General features: G+C 35.5%; 1 protein-coding gene across 1 annotated transcript in view; it reads left to right on the top strand.

Annotated features, from left to right (window-relative positions):
- Nucleotides 1-1,434: 1,434 nt before the first annotated feature.
- The window catches only part of LOC123547302 (pseudouridylate synthase 1 homolog), a 29,460-nt gene continuing 10,064 nt past the window's right edge, over nt 1,435-20,830 (top strand). Inside the window, exons 1-11 of the mRNA XM_053551578.1 lie at nt 1,435-1,576; nt 7,602-7,698; nt 9,202-9,264; nt 10,326-10,411; nt 12,986-13,079; nt 14,473-14,543; nt 16,444-16,511; nt 18,320-18,420; nt 19,238-19,344; nt 19,753-19,798; nt 20,491-20,584. Of these exons, the coding sequence (XP_053407553.1) occupies nt 7,633-7,698; nt 9,202-9,264; nt 10,326-10,411; nt 12,986-13,079; nt 14,473-14,543; nt 16,444-16,511; nt 18,320-18,420; nt 19,238-19,344; nt 19,753-19,798; nt 20,491-20,584 (796 nt within the window). The 5' untranslated portion in view covers nt 1,435-1,576; nt 7,602-7,632. The remainder of the gene's footprint in view (nt 1,577-7,601; nt 7,699-9,201; nt 9,265-10,325; nt 10,412-12,985; nt 13,080-14,472; nt 14,544-16,443; nt 16,512-18,319; nt 18,421-19,237; nt 19,345-19,752; nt 19,799-20,490; nt 20,585-20,830) is intronic.

Below are 20,830 nucleotides of genomic sequence, written 5' to 3'. Positions count from 1 at the left end.
TCCACATCAGTGAGGCGGCAAGTAATTCTACTAAAACTGTAAATTTACCTTTCAATAAAGAGAAGAACGATCCAAAATTACTCTTTCATCCCTTGTCGCACAATCAAACATAACAAAAATCGAGTAACTTAATAACCAATATACGTTTCAGTCGCACGTCTAAATTACTTTAAGTAAAAACGAAAATGCGTTCAAGAATATCCTTTAGTATGGATGTGAAAACTGATGTTATTCAAATTTGTCCACCATTCATCCAAGCGTAGATCCAGTGTTGATGCGTTGCATGCCTGTATATTAATACGTTTATACGAAAGTCCACTGTATGAACTACAGTTTTGAAGAACAAATATCCCCTTCTCAAAAACAACAATACAACAATAGCAATAACAAAATATGCTCGGGTCGCTTGAATATTATTGTCTTTATTATTATTATGACGAAGTTTAACCCAAACAGATTTCACAAGAACCGGCATCGACCATTGATTTGTTCAGTTGAAAGTTTTTGTTAGCTTTAACGTCACACCGACACAAGTCATATAGCGTCACAGTGGGAGACGACTTCGTGCCCCTCTAAGTACATGTATTATCTCAGGCACGGATGGGCGCGGTAGAACCACTGTCTTCCCGCAAGCCAGCTGGGCGTTCACAGGAAATGATTCTACACACCAATCGAGGTTTCTAGCTCACCACAGTTGAGGGGCAAGAGAACCGAAGTCAGCTAGCCAACTTTACCACTTTTCTTTATTACTACACTATCTTATTAAATATGAAAGCATCTTATGTTTTCGGATTATCCTACGCTGTTTAGGTTAGAGTGTACCTCTAACTGATTCCGCTAGTTTATTTTTCTATATAAAAACAATATGCAACGCCTTTTTGAGACTAAGTAAACCTATCCTTATGTTGACAGTCTATGTAAAGTCGATCGAGAAATACTTAAAATATGGTGTTAACTGTAATGCATGAAAACTGTGTCACATGACTGAGACACGCGATAAAAACGCCAATATTGCGTAGACATCATGTGCATTTTTGAACCGAAATGTTTGTAGTAAGGTATAGTATAAGGGTGCACTTATACTTCCTTGCTATTGAGCAAGCTTTTATAGCGACGTGGTAGTGTCCGCCTTAGGCCTGGGAGGTCCCGGGTTCGATTCAAGGCTGAAGTATTTTCAGCCTGTTACATTTGGCGCCCAACGTAAGTAACTCACGAGTAGATATGAATGGACACCTTGGAACGTCCCACAGAGGTTCAAACTCCTTGAATTCGAGGACGATTTCTAAAATGGAGAAGTGTATGTAGTAGGGTAGAGTGTAAGGGTGCACTTATTCTTCATTGCTATTGAGTAAGCTTTTATAGCGATGTTGTAGAGTATCCGCCTTAGGTGTGAGAGGTCCCGGGTTCGATTCCCGGTCAAGGCTGAAGTATTTTCAGCCTGTTACATGTAGATAAACCATAACTTCCAGACGACATCAATATTTTCTCTATTCGTTACTTTATTATAGCAACCAATATGTCTGCGCCCATGTGTTTCGACGCGATCAACTTGTTTATGTGATTGAGGTTCTAATAGGTAACTATCCTTCAACTTGAAGGATTCAAGATTTTAGAAATGATATCACTCAAAATTGCAACATTGAAATTAATTGTGATTAGTCAGTTTTGGCTGTTCCACGCACAGGCACGACCTCGGATAAAAAAAAATATGACCAGACAGAAAAAAAAACCCGTTTTCATCTAAATCAATCCAAAATGAAAAATATGTCAGGTGATATTAGCCCCTTTCAAATGATATATACCATCTACACAAGTCCGGAATCCAGAGATTTGAACCTGCAAGTAATAGGTTCACTTCCCATGTCATTGTGAAATTTTTTCTCCAGAAAAAATTATTGCACAGGCTGGTAACATTGCCCGATTGGGCTTTCGACTAGTTCTGGCTGCCATAACTTAACTGACGCTGTTTTTATTTTCTGATGGTTGCGTCCAGAGATCCGTAACAGCATATAAACATCTCTGGGTAGAATATTTTAAGCTAGTGTCACAGGTGTTAAATTTAATATGAAAGTAGGTGCTACCTAAAAGGCAGAGCTCCCATGAAAAATCACCAGTGCCCGTTAAAAATTAAAGGAGTGGTGCTGGAAATATCTGGAATTATGGATTCGTTTAGGAAGTTTATGCTTTTTAGATCCATTAAAGTTATTAATGATAATTCATGATTTCTGAATGTGTGTTTTAGACTGCTTCAAGATTAATTCTCGACATGTGAAAACTCTACATATATTCTGTATATAATCAAAAGAAAGTTTGGTATAGATTAACATCTGCACCAAGATAAAGAAGAAAAAAACGTATTTGAATAATTTCTGTTATTCTTATAAAAACGCACTGCATCAACAATTTTACATAACTTATTATCATACTGGAAACCAGTCACAAAATGATAACTGCTTCAAATTGAAAAGCTTGAACTTTGAAATTTTCAAACCTAACAGAATCTCATTAGGCCAATAGCCAAAGGAATTCTGTGTCTTTGCGTGTGAATGGTGGGCAATGAGGACTTAATGTAAAAAGTTAATGTTCCAATTCCAAATTTAATTACAATAGACTTTAGTTATACAATATTTTCAAAACTCATAATAATACAAAAAAAAAATGAAATAAAAATTAAAAAGAAAATCTGGTCCAGGTGAGGTTCGAACTCACGACCTCTGGATTACAACGCGAACTCGCTAACCACTACACCATGTGGAGTTATGACGTCATGAGACAAACATAAGTATATATAATAAATTTCAGTAATGGCAGCGTGACAAAAGTCGTTTCAAACTGAAAATATTGTGTTTTATTTCTTTTTTTCTTCGTAGAAAATGTATTTAGCATTAATTTCTTATTATCAAACGCTCATTTGCATTTTTATTCAATATTCAAAGCAGTAAGCGAGACGCTTTTGTCAACCGTAAACAGTAAGCGTCTACTGACGTCTTTACTGATTAATTACTATGTGCATAGTGTACTTGAAAAAATCCGAACAACACCGATTCCAAAAAGTACCACAAATTTTCAACTCGATAGTATACACAGTTAGATCTCTCTATTCATTTTATTCTTCATACGTTTAACCGTAATGCGACGCTGTCGGCGCCGCTTTGCGGCGCCGGTAGCTCTGCTAATAAAAGAATAAGTTCCAATAGGAGTGATCGCCCTGACGTCACGCATCAACACTTGTTTATCTGGTGGTGGGTAAAACAAAATATTTTTACATCGTTTGTGTATGGGATCGGAATTTTTAATTTTTAACAACTTCTTCGTTCATTTATGGATTTTAAAAATTCAAAAAGTTTTGAAATGCTTACGATTTTCATATTTTCTTATTCAAATATCTTTTGAAAATGAATAACCGTTTTAAATGACATATGATTTTAATAGCGGCGTAGCGATGCTCTAAACTTTTAGAAAAAACACTGTAAGTTAATTACTCCATTTTATTTCGAAATAATGATTAAAAGTTATCAATAAATTGCTTGTTTTATATTCTTTCCATTGATCAAAAATATATTGATACTATTTGTATTTTAGGAAAGTTTAAGCCGTTAGAAAAACATCACTGTTAACAAAAAAACATGGACGCTCGGCGTCTGCCCACCCGATCTTTGTCTTATCAGTTCTAAAAATAGAATATACAACGGATTTGTGTACAAACACGATCTCTCCTATAGTGTTGCCTTATAAAATCCCTAAATATATTACTCATAGAAAGAAGTCCTATATGTAAAACATTTCCTATAATAATTATTTGCAAAAGAGTAGAATATTTGAATATCAGTAGTCGGTAGTTATTATATACTAGTCAGACGTAGGCCGTAGCATATTTACTAATACATCACCTGTTTACACTCTTTACCTGTCCTCTATTATTATGTAAATTAGTTTCAGGTCTTTGGTGTATGCCGATTGGCTATTGATAATAAACAATCGCCATTACATCTGAGAACTGCTATATCTATGAATTATACATTCATATTTAACATAGAATATTTAAGTCTGTTTATTTACAAATTACAGGTAATGCATTGCAAAACATTGTGTGATCATTTCCCAAGACCTAGATGCAAATGAATATTTGATACATTGTTGCGTTTTCATGTATTTGTAAGTTTTCTTTAGACCATTGTTTAAGTTGACCTCCGGCTGTTGACCGCCATGTTTGTTTACATGTTTGTTTACATTTTGTATGTACATTACATTTAAATTTTAATATAATATAATACAATATAATAGATTGATAATAAACAATCGCCATTACATCTGAGAACTGCTATATCTTTGAATTATACATTCATATTTAACATAGAATATTAAAGTCTGTTTATTTACAAATTACAGTGTTACATCATTACACCGACAAACCCCTTATAGAACCCATAATACCCAAAACACTGAGCAAGCCAAACGGCGACACTAACTTTCGACATAAAAACTAATGTTTCTTGAAAAATAATGCAGATATTCCTTTCAAACTTGGTTCATTTATTAAGCATAACATATAACACGTATTAAGGTAGAAATAACTTTGTTGCCTCCAGTTTTGTTAGAATTACTTCCCTTTTTCAGGTTTTTATTATGCATAATTTTTGAATTCCAAAACAAATATGTTTTAATGCAATGTTTAATACAGAAATGGGTTCAATGGCATTCTATTGCTCCAAACTTGTGCGCCAATACCTTTATTCTATATATTTAGGGTTAATACTTTGTTTTTAGTGCAGATGTATAATACATGTATATGAACAATCTTTTTATAACTAACATTTTTCTATAATGTAAGTTGTTAGTGAAAGCACAGTAAAATGTATACATACATGTACTAGCGCAATAATTTAGAGCATTAGACAGCCATTGAACTATTTTTTGTTTTAAACTTAGCATTAGAACATATTTTTTGGACTTCAAAAATTATGCGTTATAAAAATTTGAGAAGGGAAAATAATTCTACCAAAACTGAAGGCAACCAAGTTATTTTTATTTTAATTTGTACCATATGAAATGCTTAATACATGGACCAAGTTTGAAAGAAATATCTTCATTATTTTTCAAGAACTATTAGTTTTTATGTTGAAAGCACGATCGGGCAATGTTACCAGCCTGTTACACTGACTACCTTTCATTATTTCACGTATGTATTTAGTTACAAAATGAAGACAACCTACAAGTGTCTGGCCCTTCCTGTTAATGAAATACAGTCGAAACTCGATATCTCGAATTTCAAGGGACCGTGCCTTTTATTTCGAGATAACCGAAATTCGAGTTATGAGAAGGGACGTATAGACGAAATGATGAAAAAAGTTGGTTTAGTTACGAGAAGTTTTAATAAAAAATAAACGCTGTTTCCGTGATGCTGTGTGTACGCTTTAGGCACTATACACGTACACGATTCCGTACAGTTTGTGTTTACTAAAGTTTTCACTTTTTTGAAGAATGAAAATGATACTAACCTCAAATGTTTTTTAGCAAAGTTTCGTTTTGTACCACGTTTCTCTCCCGGAGGATTGACAGCATTTCGATCTGACATTTTGAATGAATGATACATTCCCCCAAGAATTTATTTTTAATACATTCACATTGCGATTACCTCTAATTAATCCTTATCAAAGATCCTAGCTGTTCAAACTAATTAATTCATTAGTTTAAATGAAAAGCAATTTTCGTAACGTCTCAAAAACAAATGACCACTGATTAAGAAATCTAATGTTTACATCTAACAATTATAATAATGGCATGTGCAAACAAGCATGACATCATTTCACTTTGATTATCGCTGCACCTTTGATATGTCGGCATCGTGGCTCTCTGGTTAGGCAATAACATGGACATGTGTTAAAAACCAACGACATTCACAAGGAGATGTGTGAAATTTTATCGCATATTTTCCTCAATTCGACTTACTGAGTTTACAATACACTTGAATTTTTCTGACGGGACTGAAAATCCCTTTCGACACATCCGGAGTCTCGGTAAGTCAAATTTTGACGTAACTGGAGTTGCATTACATATATAAAGAAGGAAATTTGACGGGACTTGAAAATTTCTTCGACTTAAGCAGAATTTCAAGGTAAGCGAGTTTGAGATACCGAGTTTCGACTGTATATATCATGAAACTAGTGCCTTCCAGCTCAGACCTGGGGTCAATTACTTTAAAATGTAATTAATTAAATTACAATTACATTGAGAAATGTCCAATTAAATTACAACTACCATTACATGAAATTTAGCAATGTAATTAATTAAATTACAATTACATTGCAAATTGTAATTAATCACATTCAATTACAATACCTAATAAGGTGCTTCTTAAATGAACACTGCAGCAAAGTCCTTTAATTAGTACTACATATACTTGATAATTAACCTGTAAACTGATTTCAGTTATCTCAAAACTGAATTTAAGTTCAAAATTAAATCTGTGTTTGCGGGAGAACATAACTCAGTCTTTCATATTATTGCAAAAGGAGCTAAAAGTCAGCCCTAATTAATAGTTAATACATTGTCAAGCAGAATTCTGTTAGAGAAGATGCATGTAAAGTCAGGTATTTCTCTGAGGTCTGAATTTCTCTGAAGTTTATAGGATCATGGTTCTGCAATATGTTTCAAATTTAACTAGTATAGTTCAGTATTTAATCATTTACATTTATAACATATATTTTAAGTTTTTATCCTTGAAACTACATGTTATCCAAAGGACCACATTGAAAATAATTTGTAAAAAATTTATGAGCCATCCTGGAATAACTATGTCACTAAAACTGTAGAATACTCATAATGTCTACAATAATAATTATATTTTTATCTTGTTAGAACTGTGGTGTCAAATGTTATGTTGTTTGTATCATTTAATACAACAAATTTTATCACAGATAAAAATGATTAAACTAAATGCTAAACATTTCAATTTTTGCTCCGATAAAAATCTAAATAATAATGATGCAAATAACAAATCATAATTTGATCATTTTATCCTAAAACATAGTGACAAACATCATCAAAGATTACCAGTTTGTTCTAATAAAACAATTATATCAGAACAAAGGAGCTATGTCCAAGGGATTAACACCTACCATAATATTCTATTGTTATTTTTCACAGCAATGAAATGCAAATTAGCATGTTAAAGTGAAATGTCACTGGTAATAAACATATATACTATTTGTCCAACAAACTGGATTAGCATGTGCCATGTAATTGGAAAGTAATTGAAATGTAATTGTCAATTACACCCTAAAACTGCTCTGTAATTAATTAAATTACAATTACATGTAATTGATAAATGACCCAATTACAAATTACATTCAATTACTTAGGAAATGTAATTTAATTGCAATTAATTACAATTACATTTTTAATTACCCCAGGTCTGTTCCAGCTGTAAGCCCAAGGTAGGTAAAAAGGTGGCACAAAAAAGTTTCAGACAGTACGAAAACATTGACTAAAATATGACTGTCAAGCGAGCACTGGTCAAATTCATTAGCCATTACTAACAAATAAAGTGGTTTAACTTATATATTGGCAAACAGTTAAAGAAAGATTGTTTTCTATTTCAGTTGATGCAGGAATTATTGCTTCAGGATTCTTATGTTAAGGAGAGCATTTGTGAGACTGAAGCAGCTAGTTAAATACAACATGGCTTCAGCATTAGAGGTAACTATAAATAACTTGTCAGGAAAGAGATTTGTCAAATACAGGGTGTATAATATACATAATATATTATCAAGTAGATTATAGTGTGTTCTTTTACAATCTCTGTTTATTTACATTAGGATCAGAGATGACAACGTTTTTCCATATTGACTTAAAAAATTGCAGAAATTTACTAGCCTGTCATATGACTATATGTCATCCTTTCGGTGTAAATGCATACAAGTTCCTGTCTGGGGTTTGGACTTAATAATTATGCAGTAGAAGAATTAGCTTTGTATTGACTACATGTAATATTCACACATTAACACGGTATATTACTGCACTTCTAAAGTCATGCAACAGAATTTGTGCATATTTCTCTATACAAATCTAATGTGAGGATTTGACTGGAGACAGTAGTACAATGGCACGTGTCATTTATTTTCCACCTCTGATTCATGTGGGGATGTAGACATTCACTTGAGGAGAATTTGTCGCAGATTTATTGTACCCCCCGACAACAAAGTTGTAAGGGGAGGTATACTGGTTTCAGGTTGTCTGTCTGTCTGTCCGTCTGGCCGTCTGTCCGTCTGTCCGTAGACGCAATCTTGTGCGCACCATCTCTCCTTATCCCCTTGACAGAATTTAATGAAACTTCACACAAGTGATTAGTACCAACAGTAGTTGTGCATGGGGCATGTTAGGTTCTTTTAGAAAAATTTTTTGCAGAGTAATGGGACTTTGTTTTTTTGTTACTATACTATATACATAGACACAATCTTGTGCGCACCATCTCTCCTCATCCCCTTGACACAGTTTAATGAAACTTCACACAAGTGATCAGTAACGACAGTAGTTGTGCATGGGGCATGTTAGGTTCTTTCAGAAAAAAAATTTGCAGAGTTATGGGACTTTGTTTTTTTGTTACTATACTATATACATAGACACAATCTTGTGCGCACCATCTCTCCTCATCCCCTTGACACAATTTAATGAAACTTCACACAAGTGATCAGTAACAACAGTAGTTGTGCATGGGGCATGTTAGGTTCTTTCAGCGACAAAAATTGCAGAGTTCTGGGACTTTGTTTCTTGTTAACATACTATGTACATACATTCTGCATATGCAATCTTGTGCGTGCCTAATCTACCAAACCCTTACACACAATTTAATGAAACTTCACACAAGTGATCAGTACCAACCCTAGTTGTGCATGGTGCATGTTACATTCTTTTAGATAAATATTCTGCATAGTTATGGGACTTTGTTTTTTGTTACTATACTGTATACATACAGTCTATATACATACAGTCCACATAATTATGCAATCTTGTGTGCGTCAAATTGCAATGTACTGTGTCAGTGCATGCGGGGGGTACATTCATCACCTTTAGTGATAGCTCTAGTTTATTCTGTTTAAAGTTATATCCATGAAGTTATATAGTCATTTTACAGAACTAAAATACTGCTGAAAAGGTTGGTCAATCCCATACCAATGAAACAAAACTTTTTTTGTTTTAAAGGCAAAGGCAGGAGAAAAGAGAGCTGCTGATGAGGATGCAAGTGATGTTTGCAAGAAACAAAAGGTAGGAATACTCTAAATATTATTCAGTTGTTTAGAAAGTCTATTATTGTCAACCAGGGTTAAGAGTCTATACATATTGTCAGCCAGGATTAAGACAGTATACTTATTGTCAGCCCTGGATGAAGACAATATATTTATTGTCAGCCAGGTTAAGACAGTATATTTATTGTCAGCCAGGTTGACAGTATATTTATTGTCATCAAGGATGAAGACAGTATGACTTGTGTATTGTCAGCCAGGATGAAGACTGTATATTTATTGTTAGCCTGGATGAAAACAATATATTTATTGTCAGCCAGGTTAGGGCAGTATATTTATTGTAGCCAGGTCAAGACAGTATCCTTATTGTCAGCCAGGATGAAGACAGTATCCTTATTGTCAGCCAGATGAAGACACTATCCTTATTGTCAGCCAGGGTGAAGACAGCACATATTTATTGTCTGTCTGGGTGAAGACTATATTTATTGTCAGCCAGGGTTAAGACAGTATACTTATTGTCAGCCAGGGTGAAGACAGTACATATTTATTGTCTGTCTGGGTGAATGTATATTTATTGTCAGCCAGGGTGAAGACAGTATACTTATTGTCAGCCGGGATGAAGACAGTACATATTTATTGTCTGTCAGGGTGAAAAAGCATATCTTTTGTCAGTCATGACTAAGAGAATACATGTATATTTATAGTCAACCAGGATTAAGAGGGTATATTTTTGTCAGCAATTGTTAAGTCTTAAGAAGGTATGTTTATTGTCAGTATGGGTTAAGAGAGAAAATTTATTGTCAGCAACGGTTAAGTGAGAATATTTGTTGTCAGCAAGGCTTAAGAGAGAATATTCATTGTCAATCAGGTCTATGAGAGTATAGTTGTATCCAATGGTCTGTCTTACATTTTGCTTTATTACACCAAAATCATTCAGTCAATCACAAATCTGTGAAAACAATATTTGACATTGAATCGTTGATTTGATTTTAAATAACAATTTAGTGACTTATTGACTCTAAATGACTCAGTAGTGTTTAAGAATTACGACATAATTATTACACAGCTTTTCTATAATTTTAGGGAGAACAAAAACCACTTGCAGACAGGAAGCGGAAAGTGGCATTACTGATAGCATACAATGGCAAGGGTTACTATGGACTTCAACTGTAAGTTAGGCCTTAAAAAAATGTTTGTTTCCAGTATCCCGACCCACCGTAAATTTTAGGCCTGACCCTAAATGTTTTTATCGCCTTAGAGAATTTTTTTTTTCAACTTTTTAACAAAAATTTGCAAAACTGCACTTTTTGTGCTTTAAACATGGTCAGTGATGTTAGACCACCTTATTTGTATTCATTTTGTGACACTAAAATAATTTCCGAAAAGTCCCACTTAATAAAAAAAACAACAATTTACCGACCTACCTACCCTAATTTTTTTGAGCATGTTAGGCCTTACAGAACTGTTTCCAGTCTTACATGACTTGCCATGTGAAGGTTTGAAATTTGAACTTTGTACATGTATAATTGTTGTGTTACTGCTAAGGTCGGATAATTCATTTCAAGCAGTGTGAGTTGTCATAATAACAGCTTATCAAACAAGAGGGCCATGATGGCCCTATATCGCTCACATGTTATCATTGCACTTGAGGACAAGAAGGTCGTCAGAAAAAATATCTAAGTCCAAAGGACAGGAACAACAAAGGGAAGAAATTTAACTAAAAAGATAAAAAAAATCTTACAAGGTATAGATATGTCAAAATACAACTAAAAATTGGAGGTACCATCCATGTCGTACCACAGAAAAGTGGTCTCGGTTTTTCCCTACGACCAAAAAAAAGTTACTAAAAATAAGCTATTTATAGTAACGTAAAAGGGAAGTAATTAAAAAAATAAATATTGTAAGTGAACAAAAGAAGGATCTGCCAAATAAATCTGTTGACATAAATGAAATTTCAGATCAGTATCTTCATTAGTTATGGAGATATACCCATTTTAATTTGAAATAAAGGGAGGTAATTTGACATAAAATCAGTCCATAGTTATCTACCCTGATTGTCTCAGTCCAACTAATAACAATAATGAAATTTCAAATAAGTTCTTACTGATATAAATCCATTTTGATTACAATCAGGTGAGGTAATCAGATATAAAATAACTCTGGAACCTACCATTGGATCTGATTTGTCATGGAATCGAAGATTTGTTGTTGTTGAAGATATTTTGGAAGTTTGTATCAAATAAAACCATAAATGAAGTCTCTATATGGCTGCAAAAGCCAAAATAGCCAATTTTAGACCTTTAAGGGGCCATAACTCTGGAACCCATGATGGAATCTGGCCAGTTGAAGAAAGGAAGCAAGATCTTGTGGTGATACAAGTTGTTTGCAAGTTTGGTTAAAATCAAATCATAAATGAAGCTGCTATTATGCAGACAAGGTCAAAATAGCTAATTTTGGCCCTTTCAGGGGCCATAACTCTGGAACCCATTATGGGATCTGGCCAGTTCAAGAATGGAACCGAGATCTTATGGTGACACAAGTTTTGTGCAAGTTTGATTAAATTCAAATCATAAATGAAGCTGCTATTGTGCAGACAAGGTCAAAATAGCTAATTTTGGCCCTTTCAGGGGCCATAACTCTGGAACCCATAATGGAATCTGGCCAGTTCAAGAAAGGAACCAAGATCTTATGGTGATACAAGTTGTGTGCTAGTTTGGTTAAAATAAAATCATAAATGAAGCTGCTATTGTGCAGACAAGGTCAAAATAGCTAATTCTGGCCCTTTCAGGGGCCATAACTCTGGAACCCATAATGGAATCTGGCCAGTTCAAGAAAGGAACCAAGATCTTATGGTGATACAAGTTGTGTGCCAGTTTGGTAAAAATCAAATCATAAATAAAGCTGCTATTGTGCAGACAAGGTCAAAATAGCTAATTTTGGCCCTTTCAGGGGCCATAACTCTGGAACCCGTAATTGGATCTGGCCAGTTCAAGAAAGGAACCATGATCTTATGGTGATACAAATTGTGTGCAAGTTTGGTTAAAATAAAATCGTAAATGAAACCACTATCATGCAGACAAGAAATTGTTGACGCACTAACGCATGGACGGACACACTGACGACGGACGAAGGGTGATCACAAAAGCTCACCTTGTCACTATGTGACAGGTGAGCTAAAAAGCACTCCCCAGAGTTCTTCCTTAAGACGTACCACTGTTTAGAAGTTAAAAGCTACATAATAGTCCAAGTTAGGTATCCAGGTAATGATGAATAAAGAGAATTTATAAAAGAGAACTGACTGGTATTGAATGTAAAAATACTGGAATGATATAAAATCAGAAGGTACATGTTAATAAAGGTAATACATGTAGTGACTATTGTTGATGCAGAGAGGCCTTCATGACTGAGTGAACCAAAATGCTTGCTCCCGAACTTGTGGGTTTAAGTCCAGATTGGGTTGTTCTGTGAGGAAGCAAACCCCCTGGCTTACTGAAGGTTTGCAGTTCTACCCAGGGGTCTGTCTGTGTCTGAAATAATGTCTGGAAGAACACCTGAGGATTTCCTCCCCTGTTAAAGCTGAAAAGTCTCCATTTGACATGAAACAACCCAACAAAACAAACTGTGTTTATACAAATCAAATACCATAACACTGGTGAGAATGGCGAGACAGGAGATTTATATACCCAGTACAGTTTATGGATAATCTAAAGTGAGTGTATGCTATTGCCGTCATAAATTTACAGGAATCCAGGTCTACCTTCAGTAGAGGGAGAGATCATCAAGGCTTTGTTAGAGGTTGGAATAATACCCCAGGATCACCATGATTGTCCACGGAAGGTAAGCATACATCTGATATATCCCTTACAGCTGTTACTTTATTTAATAATTTAGTCCGCTACTGATGGAACACTGGAGGGGACTATAGGAATGCCCGCCCTCCGTCCAAGTGTCTGGCTGTCTGTCGGTCTGTCGGCAAATTTGGATCCTGCAATTACTCAAAAAGTATTCAAGCTAGGTTCATAAAACTTTGTATGTGAATAAAGGACAATATGTAGATTATGCGTGTACATGACTGATGCTTGTAGGTCAAAGGTCAAGCTCACTATTGAAGGTCAAGTAAAAATTGTTTCAGCTCCATAACTTTTATATGCATTGATGGATTATTTTTAGTGCTACACACAAATGTTCTTCATGAAGAGACGTTGTGTCAACACATGATCTATGCTTGTTGGTTAAAGGTCAAGGTCACTGTTTATGGTCAAGTTAAAATTTGTTTCCACTCAATAACTTAAAATTACATTGAAAGATTTTTGTTACCACTACACACAAATGTTCCCTATGATTAGACTATGTGTCGGGCACATGACCTATGGTTATCAGTCAAAGTTCAAGGTCATTGAGGGTCAGGCAAAATTGTTTCCACTCCATTTGCATACATGATCTATGCTTGTAGGTTAAGGTCATTTGAATCTAAGTAAAACTAGTTTTTGTTTCTTAGCTCCTAAATGCTTTGAAGAATTTTCAGTCCGAACAGTAACAAAGTTTTCCACTTGAAGGGGACTTCTGTATTGCCACCGCAATACTCGGTCACTTGTTTATATATTAAACCAAATTTACTGGGTCAGTATATTACATGATACTCCTCATTATGACCACCAAATAATGAAGACTGCCTGCCTCAGTCACAAGAAAAGTTTCTTACAGAAGTTATGCACTCTGTGATTGTGAATTTTGCTCGGATGGCGTACAGAAGCTGTATGTGGCAAAGTCTGAATTTATTCTCAAGCTAAATTGGGTTGGACTTTCATATATATTTGCTGTACCAATTGAAATCATAACTTGTAGTTCTCTAATATCACATATCACTCTAAACAATTCATCAAACACTCTAACACATATTTAGTAAAGAGTAAAGAAAGCATCTTTTTGATAAACAAACTCTCATTTAGTTATCATGAGATATAGCGAGATTTCGCTCTCTGTTAAGGCAGTTTCATATCTGTTTTATTTTAACCCAGAGCTGATTCTGCACATCCTTGCAGTCTGATCAAGATCTGCACTGTTCCTCAGTCAGTCAGTATCTTCTTGCTACTGTCTAAATTGAAAGATGGACAAGTTCATTATAGAAGTTTAGCAGGATAAGGGTTAACCATCTTTTATTCAGTCTTTAACAGTTAAAAGTTAACATGTTTTTTTGTCTTTTATAATATTGCAGTATAATTTGTTTCAGATGTCGTTCCAGAGGGCAGCACGGACAGACAAAGGTGTATCTGCTGCAGGAAATATCCTCTCATTGAAGATATGTATACATTTTGAAATTCTAAATTCATCTGCAAGATCACAGTCTCATTTGTAATGTTTAGAAATTGAAAATGAACATTCTTATGCCCCCCTTCAAAGAAGGAGGGGTATATTGTTTTGCAGATGTCTGTCGATAGGTTGGTCGTTCGGTCTGTCGGTCGGTATGTAGACCAATCCGTTTCCGGATGATAACTCAAGAACGCTTGGGCCTAGGATCATGAAAGTTGATTTGGAGGTTGTTCATAACCAGCAGATGACCCCTATTGATTTTGAGATCAGTAGGTCAAAGGTCAAGGTCACAGTGACCCAGAACAGTTAACCGTTTCCGGATTATAACTCAAGAATGCTTGGACCTAGGGTCATGAAAGTTGGTACGAAGGTTAGTCATGAGTAGCAGATGACCCCTATTGATTTTGAGGTCAGTAGGTCAAAGGTCAAGGTCACAGTGATCCAGAACAGTTAAATGATTTCCGGATGATAACTCAAGAACGCTTGGGCCTAGGATCATGAAAGTTGATAGGGAGGTTTATCATGACCAGCATATGATCCCTAATGATTTTGAGGTCAGTAGGTCAAAGGTCAAGGTCACAGTGACCCGAAACAGTTCAACCATTTCTTGACAATAACTTGAGAACGCTTGGGCCTAGGATCACAAAACTTGATAGGGAAGTTGATCATGACCAGCAGATGTCCCCTATTGATTTTGAGTTCAGTAGGTCAAAGGTCAAGATCACAGTGACCCGAAGCAGTTAAATGATTTCCAGAGGATAACTCAAGAACGCTTGGGTCTAGGATCATGAAAGTTGATAGGGAGGTTGGTCATGACCAGCAGATGCCCCCTATTGATTTTGAGACCAGAGGTCGAGGTCACATTGACCCAGAACAGTTAAACTGTTTCCGGACGATAACTTGAGAATGCTTGAGCCTAGGATCGTGTAATTTGATAGGGAGGTTAATCATGACCAACAGATGACCCCTATTGATTTTGAGGTCAATAGGTCAAAGGTCAAGGTCACATTGACCCAGAACATTAGAACTTTTGTGTACAGTGACTAAATAATTTCTGTTCCTTGTGCAATTACTGAATGCATCAAGGAGGGCATTTTGTGTTCTACGAGCTCTTGTTCTGCATTATTTTCTACCTTTATGCACATATTGAGCTGACTTTCAGCATGCAAATTTTTCATAAGGATCAACATTTATGAACCAGTTACATTATTTTTGTACTTTTTATGCTCCACATTTATGTAGGGGGTATATAGCATTGTTCCTGTCTGTATGTACGTCTAGAAATCTTGTATATACAACTCAATATTAGCCTGATTTGTTTCAAACTTTCACAGATGAGCAAACTTGGTGTGTATATGACCATAAAGGAAGGAACCTTTGCTGTAACTATTTTTACCACGGTTATGGCCCTAGGGATTGTACTCATACCTTCTCAATTCACAGTCTTGTGCTTCACCTGCTGAGCTAACTGGACAGGCTACTGAGTTTTTGTCATATGTGTGTAATAAGCTACAAGTGTATGTTGAAATCCATTTGATCAAAATCCCCTTCATTGAAAAGAGACAGTCAGGATGTTTCAAAATCCCCTTCATACTTTTGCAGGGGGTATCATAATCCCCTCTGTGAAAGAAGTAACGGTATCATTATCCCCTCTGTGAAATAAGTAACGGTATCATAATCCCCTCTGTGAAAGAAGTAATGGTATGGTAATCCTCTTCAGGATACCTTCTTCAAACGTGTGAAGGAGATTTTGTAAAACCCTGTCTTTTTTCAGTGGAGGGGATTTTGATCAAGGGGATTTTGATTGCCCCTTTTAAGATACATAAGCTTTGTTCTTGATTCAGCTTTTTTATTAACTATATTGTAATTCTTTGTCTTTCTGTTTATACATGTTGCTGAATGTGGACAATCTCCTGGATGAGATAAACAAACATTTACCAGCACAGATACGAGTATTTGGTAACCATCTACTTTTTTCTACTTTATACTATTGAGCAAAGAAGTAAATCATAAGCATAAATGCAACTGGCTGTTCCGCGCAAAGCACTTACAACTTGGGATATAGAACTATTTGTTGTGAGGAAGCCATCCAGCTGGTTCGTGGAAGCTCGGTGATTCTGCCATGTCCCTGCGCTTACCTGTAATAATGCCGGAAGGGGCACCTGATATATTCCTCCGCCATCAGAAGCTGGAAAGTCATGATATAACCTATGTGTATATGGGACATTAAACCTAGGAAAAACAAAACAAAAACAGTCCTTTTTCCTATTTTTAGCTCGACTATTCGAAGAATAGTCTAGCTATTCTACTCACCCTGGCGTCGGCGTCGGCGTCACACCTTGGTTAAGTTTTTGCATGCAAGTACATACAGCCATCAATTAAAGGCATATAGCTTTGAAACTTATTTTTTCTTTTTCTAGGTCAGTTACCAACCTCTCTGGGTCAAGTCCCATAACTCTGACATGTATTTTGAGCAAATTATGCCCCCTTTTGGACTTAGAAAATTTTGGTTAAAGTTTTACATGCAAGTTACTATCTCCAAAACTAATGCAGATATTGATTTGAAACTTCACATGTGTCTTCGGGGTTATAAAACTAGTTGATAGCAGCAAGTCCCATAACTCTGACCTTCATTTTGGCCAAATTATGCCCCCTTTTGGACTTAGAAAATTCTGGTTAAAGTTTTGCGTGCAAGTACAGACAGCTATTTCTAAAAGGCATATAGATTTGAAACTTATTTTTTCTTTTTCTAGATCAATTACCAACCTCACTGGGTCAAGACCCATAACTCTGACATGTATTTTGAGCAAATTATGCCCCCTTTTAGACTTAGAAAATTTTGGTTAAAGTTTTACATGCAAGTTATTATCTCCAAAACTAATGCAGATATTGATTTGAAACTTCACATGTGTCTTCGGGGTTATAAAACTAGTTGATAGCAGCAAGTCCCATAACTCTGACCTTCATTTTGGCCAAATTATGCCCCCTTTTGGACTTAGACAATTCTGGTTAAAGTTTTGCGTGCATGTACAGACAGCTATTTCTAAAAGGCATATAGATTTGAAACTTATTTTTTCTTTTTCTAGATCAATTACCGACCTCACTGGGTCAAGTTCCATAACTCTGACATATTTTTTGAGCAAATTATGCCCCCTTTTAGACTTAGAAAATTTTGGTTAAAGTTTTACATGCAAGTTATTATCTCCAAAACTAATGCAGATATTGATTTGAAACTTCACATGTGTCTTCAGGGTTATAAAACTAGTTGATAGCAGCAAGTCCCATAACTGATATGCATTTTGGTCAAATTATTCCCCCTTTTGAACTTAAAACTCTTTTGATATTTAACCTTTTTAGGTAATATTTTCCTGCCTCTGGGACAATATTTCGAATAGTCGAGCTTGGCTGTCATACAGACAGCTCTTGTTAAGCATGGAATCTTTCAGTAAATTTAGCTTGACTATTCAAAGAGTAGGTAGAGCCACTGCACTCTTGCATTTGTCAGCACATTGTTATATATATTTGTACAGTTGAACAAACACATGCGCAGGACTCGCATCCACTCACAGTCTCTCCTGAACTCGGTGGGTTACACCCTTGCTTCAGTTGCAATGTGAGGCATCTATGTGCATGAAATAATGGCTAGAGGGGTACCTGGGGCTGTTTTCTATCAATCATTAACAGCTGGAAAGTTATCTTACAATCAAAATTCTGTCATTGATGACTTAAAATCCAGTGAAACAAATAAATGTTTTCTGTTTGCATAGAATGTGTGAGAACAACAAATGGTTTCAACAGTAAGAATCATTGTTCAGGAAGGACGTACATTTATCTCCTGCCAACCTATGCATTCGCTCCAGTGGAAGAGGTTAGTAATAGTGAAATAATTTAAACTGAATCAGAAGTCTTTGTTGATCACTTGTAAATCAATTAACCCTTATCCTCCTGAATTTCTATAATGAACTGGTCCAACTTCCAATTTGGACAGGACCATTAACTGTCAAAAGGGGTGCTTAACAAAAAGATACTCACTGAATGGCAAACAGTGCAGATCTACTGTTTCCATCCAGTTCAAATGAAACTTGGTAACTTGCAATTATCGGGCCTTTCATGTCCGATTACTTGTTTCTGGAGTTATGTTAACCTTTAGCCTGCTGGCGGCAAGTTATTCTGCCTTTGCGACCAGTGCAGACCAAGATCAGCCTGCACATCCGTGCATTCTGATCATGGTCTGCACTGTTCGCTATTCAGGCAGTAAATTTTAAGTAAACACCCCTTCAAATGATAAATGGTACTGCTCAAATTGAATGATGGACCAGTCCATTATAGAAATTTAGCAGGCTAAAGGTTAACTTTTTAGACTTCAGAATATTACAGCTACATCAGAACTTCTTACATTTTCCATCCAATTGAAATGAAACTTGGTATACATCATCAGCATGAAAATGATATACACATATTATAGGGAACTTCATGTCCAGTTATATTTACTGGAGTCACGGGCCTTGTAGTTGACTTTATTTATTATTCTCTCAAGCATTTTCAGGGCACATGTGTCATACAATGTTGCTATCGTTTTTGTTTTCAGAAATGTTTTGTATTTGCACGTTGCAGTGTTTGCTGTCACTGTTTCTGCAACTTACAGTATAGGATAGCATTGATTCTATACATATGTTGTTATTCAGGTGTGTACATTAGAATACAGAACAAATCTGGATATTATAGAACGTGTAAATGAAGTGTTAGAGAAGTTTGTTGGCACGCATAACTTTCATAACTTTACATCAGGAATGTAAGTACATGTACATCTTTTTTTTTTGGAAGTGTAGTTATTTTTAAACAAAAATTACATGATTCAGACATTTTTGTTTGACCAAAAATTTCCTGAAATGGAAAAATGGACTAATTTTGCTAGCAGTATATTTTTCTTCCTTCAAAATAGCAGACATGTCACTTTTGTGCCTACGTACCCCAACCCCCAGAATTATTGGTGGGTGGGGATAGGCAAAACCAAAGAGAAAGCATACACAATTTAAAATCAAGAAATTCGGTCTGATAGGATAGGTACTACTACCTGGTGAAGCCTATACTTGTTGGTTAGGTACTGAGAAACATTTATTTTGCATAAAGTAAGTAGTATATACAGCATTTAAATATCATTGGTAAAGAAGTAAATATTTTGTTCTTGTTTAATTTTCAGTAAACCAGAAGAGCGCTGTGCCCAAAGATATATTCTGGAGTTTGAGGTAATACTGCTTTTTTGTATTGTATATACTATATAGGTGTTTTTATAAGAAATCTTAAATTGCAAACTGCAGAGAAGATAGTATATTAGTTTAACTGAACAGCCACCTGTATTAAGCAGGCATTTTGTGTGTGTATGTTGCATGATAACACACAGTTTCAATCTTCTTTGTTTAATACGGAAATAAATTAGGCTGTTTAAGAATTACATATATATGAATATTGAATGTGCAACTCTTTTACAGATAAACACAGTTTCATACATTGTAAACCAGTGACAAAAACCAACAATAAAAATTCATAATGATACCTACAATTTAAACCAAATAACTGGATGCGACTGTACCCTGTCAACCAATTATTGATATTGAGACTGCTAGCAACAATGTGTTAACCCTTACCCTGCTAAATTGCTATAATAAACTTGTCCATCTTCCAATTTGGACAGTACTATTAACTGTTAAAAGGGGTGCTTACCAAAAAGATACTGACTGAATAGCGAACAGTGCAGATCATGATAAGACTGCATGGATGTGCAGGCTGATCATGATCTACACTGGTCGCAAAGCAAAACAAATGATTAATCGTGTCCAGCATGGAAAGGGTTAATTTTATTTAATTGGTTGTTCTTGGGCGTTATCTAAATACAATGGTTATTATACAGGTAATCCTTGAGTTTTCTTGAAATTTACAGTGTCGGATGCCATTTGTACGTGACGGTGTCGAGTACTGTGTTCTGTCAGTACGTGGCCAGAGTTTTATGATGCACCAGATCAGGAAGATGGTTGGTACGTTACCCATAGTTTTCTATATCAGTATATATGTTGCAGAATTTTTTGTACCATATAAATGGGCCCCTTTGACTTAGTGAAAAAGGGTTGCTGACATCAAATCACTAACTGCTTGCTGCTGTGGGATCAGTACCGGCTTGAGTCACCTTGTGAAGAAGGTATTCAGCTGACTTTCAGAAGGTTGGTGGATCTATTTGGGTGCCCATCTATACCTGATGGAAGTTCCACAGGGGCATGTAGGGT

This window comes from Mercenaria mercenaria, chromosome 9, assembly GCF_021730395.1.
Source record: "Mercenaria mercenaria strain notata chromosome 9, MADL_Memer_1, whole genome shotgun sequence".
In the NCBI taxonomy this organism is placed as follows: Eukaryota; Metazoa; Mollusca; class Bivalvia; order Venerida; family Veneridae; genus Mercenaria; species Mercenaria mercenaria.
The sequence above is the reverse complement of the archived record's forward strand: the minus strand, read 5'-3'. Positions and strand labels throughout refer to the sequence as shown.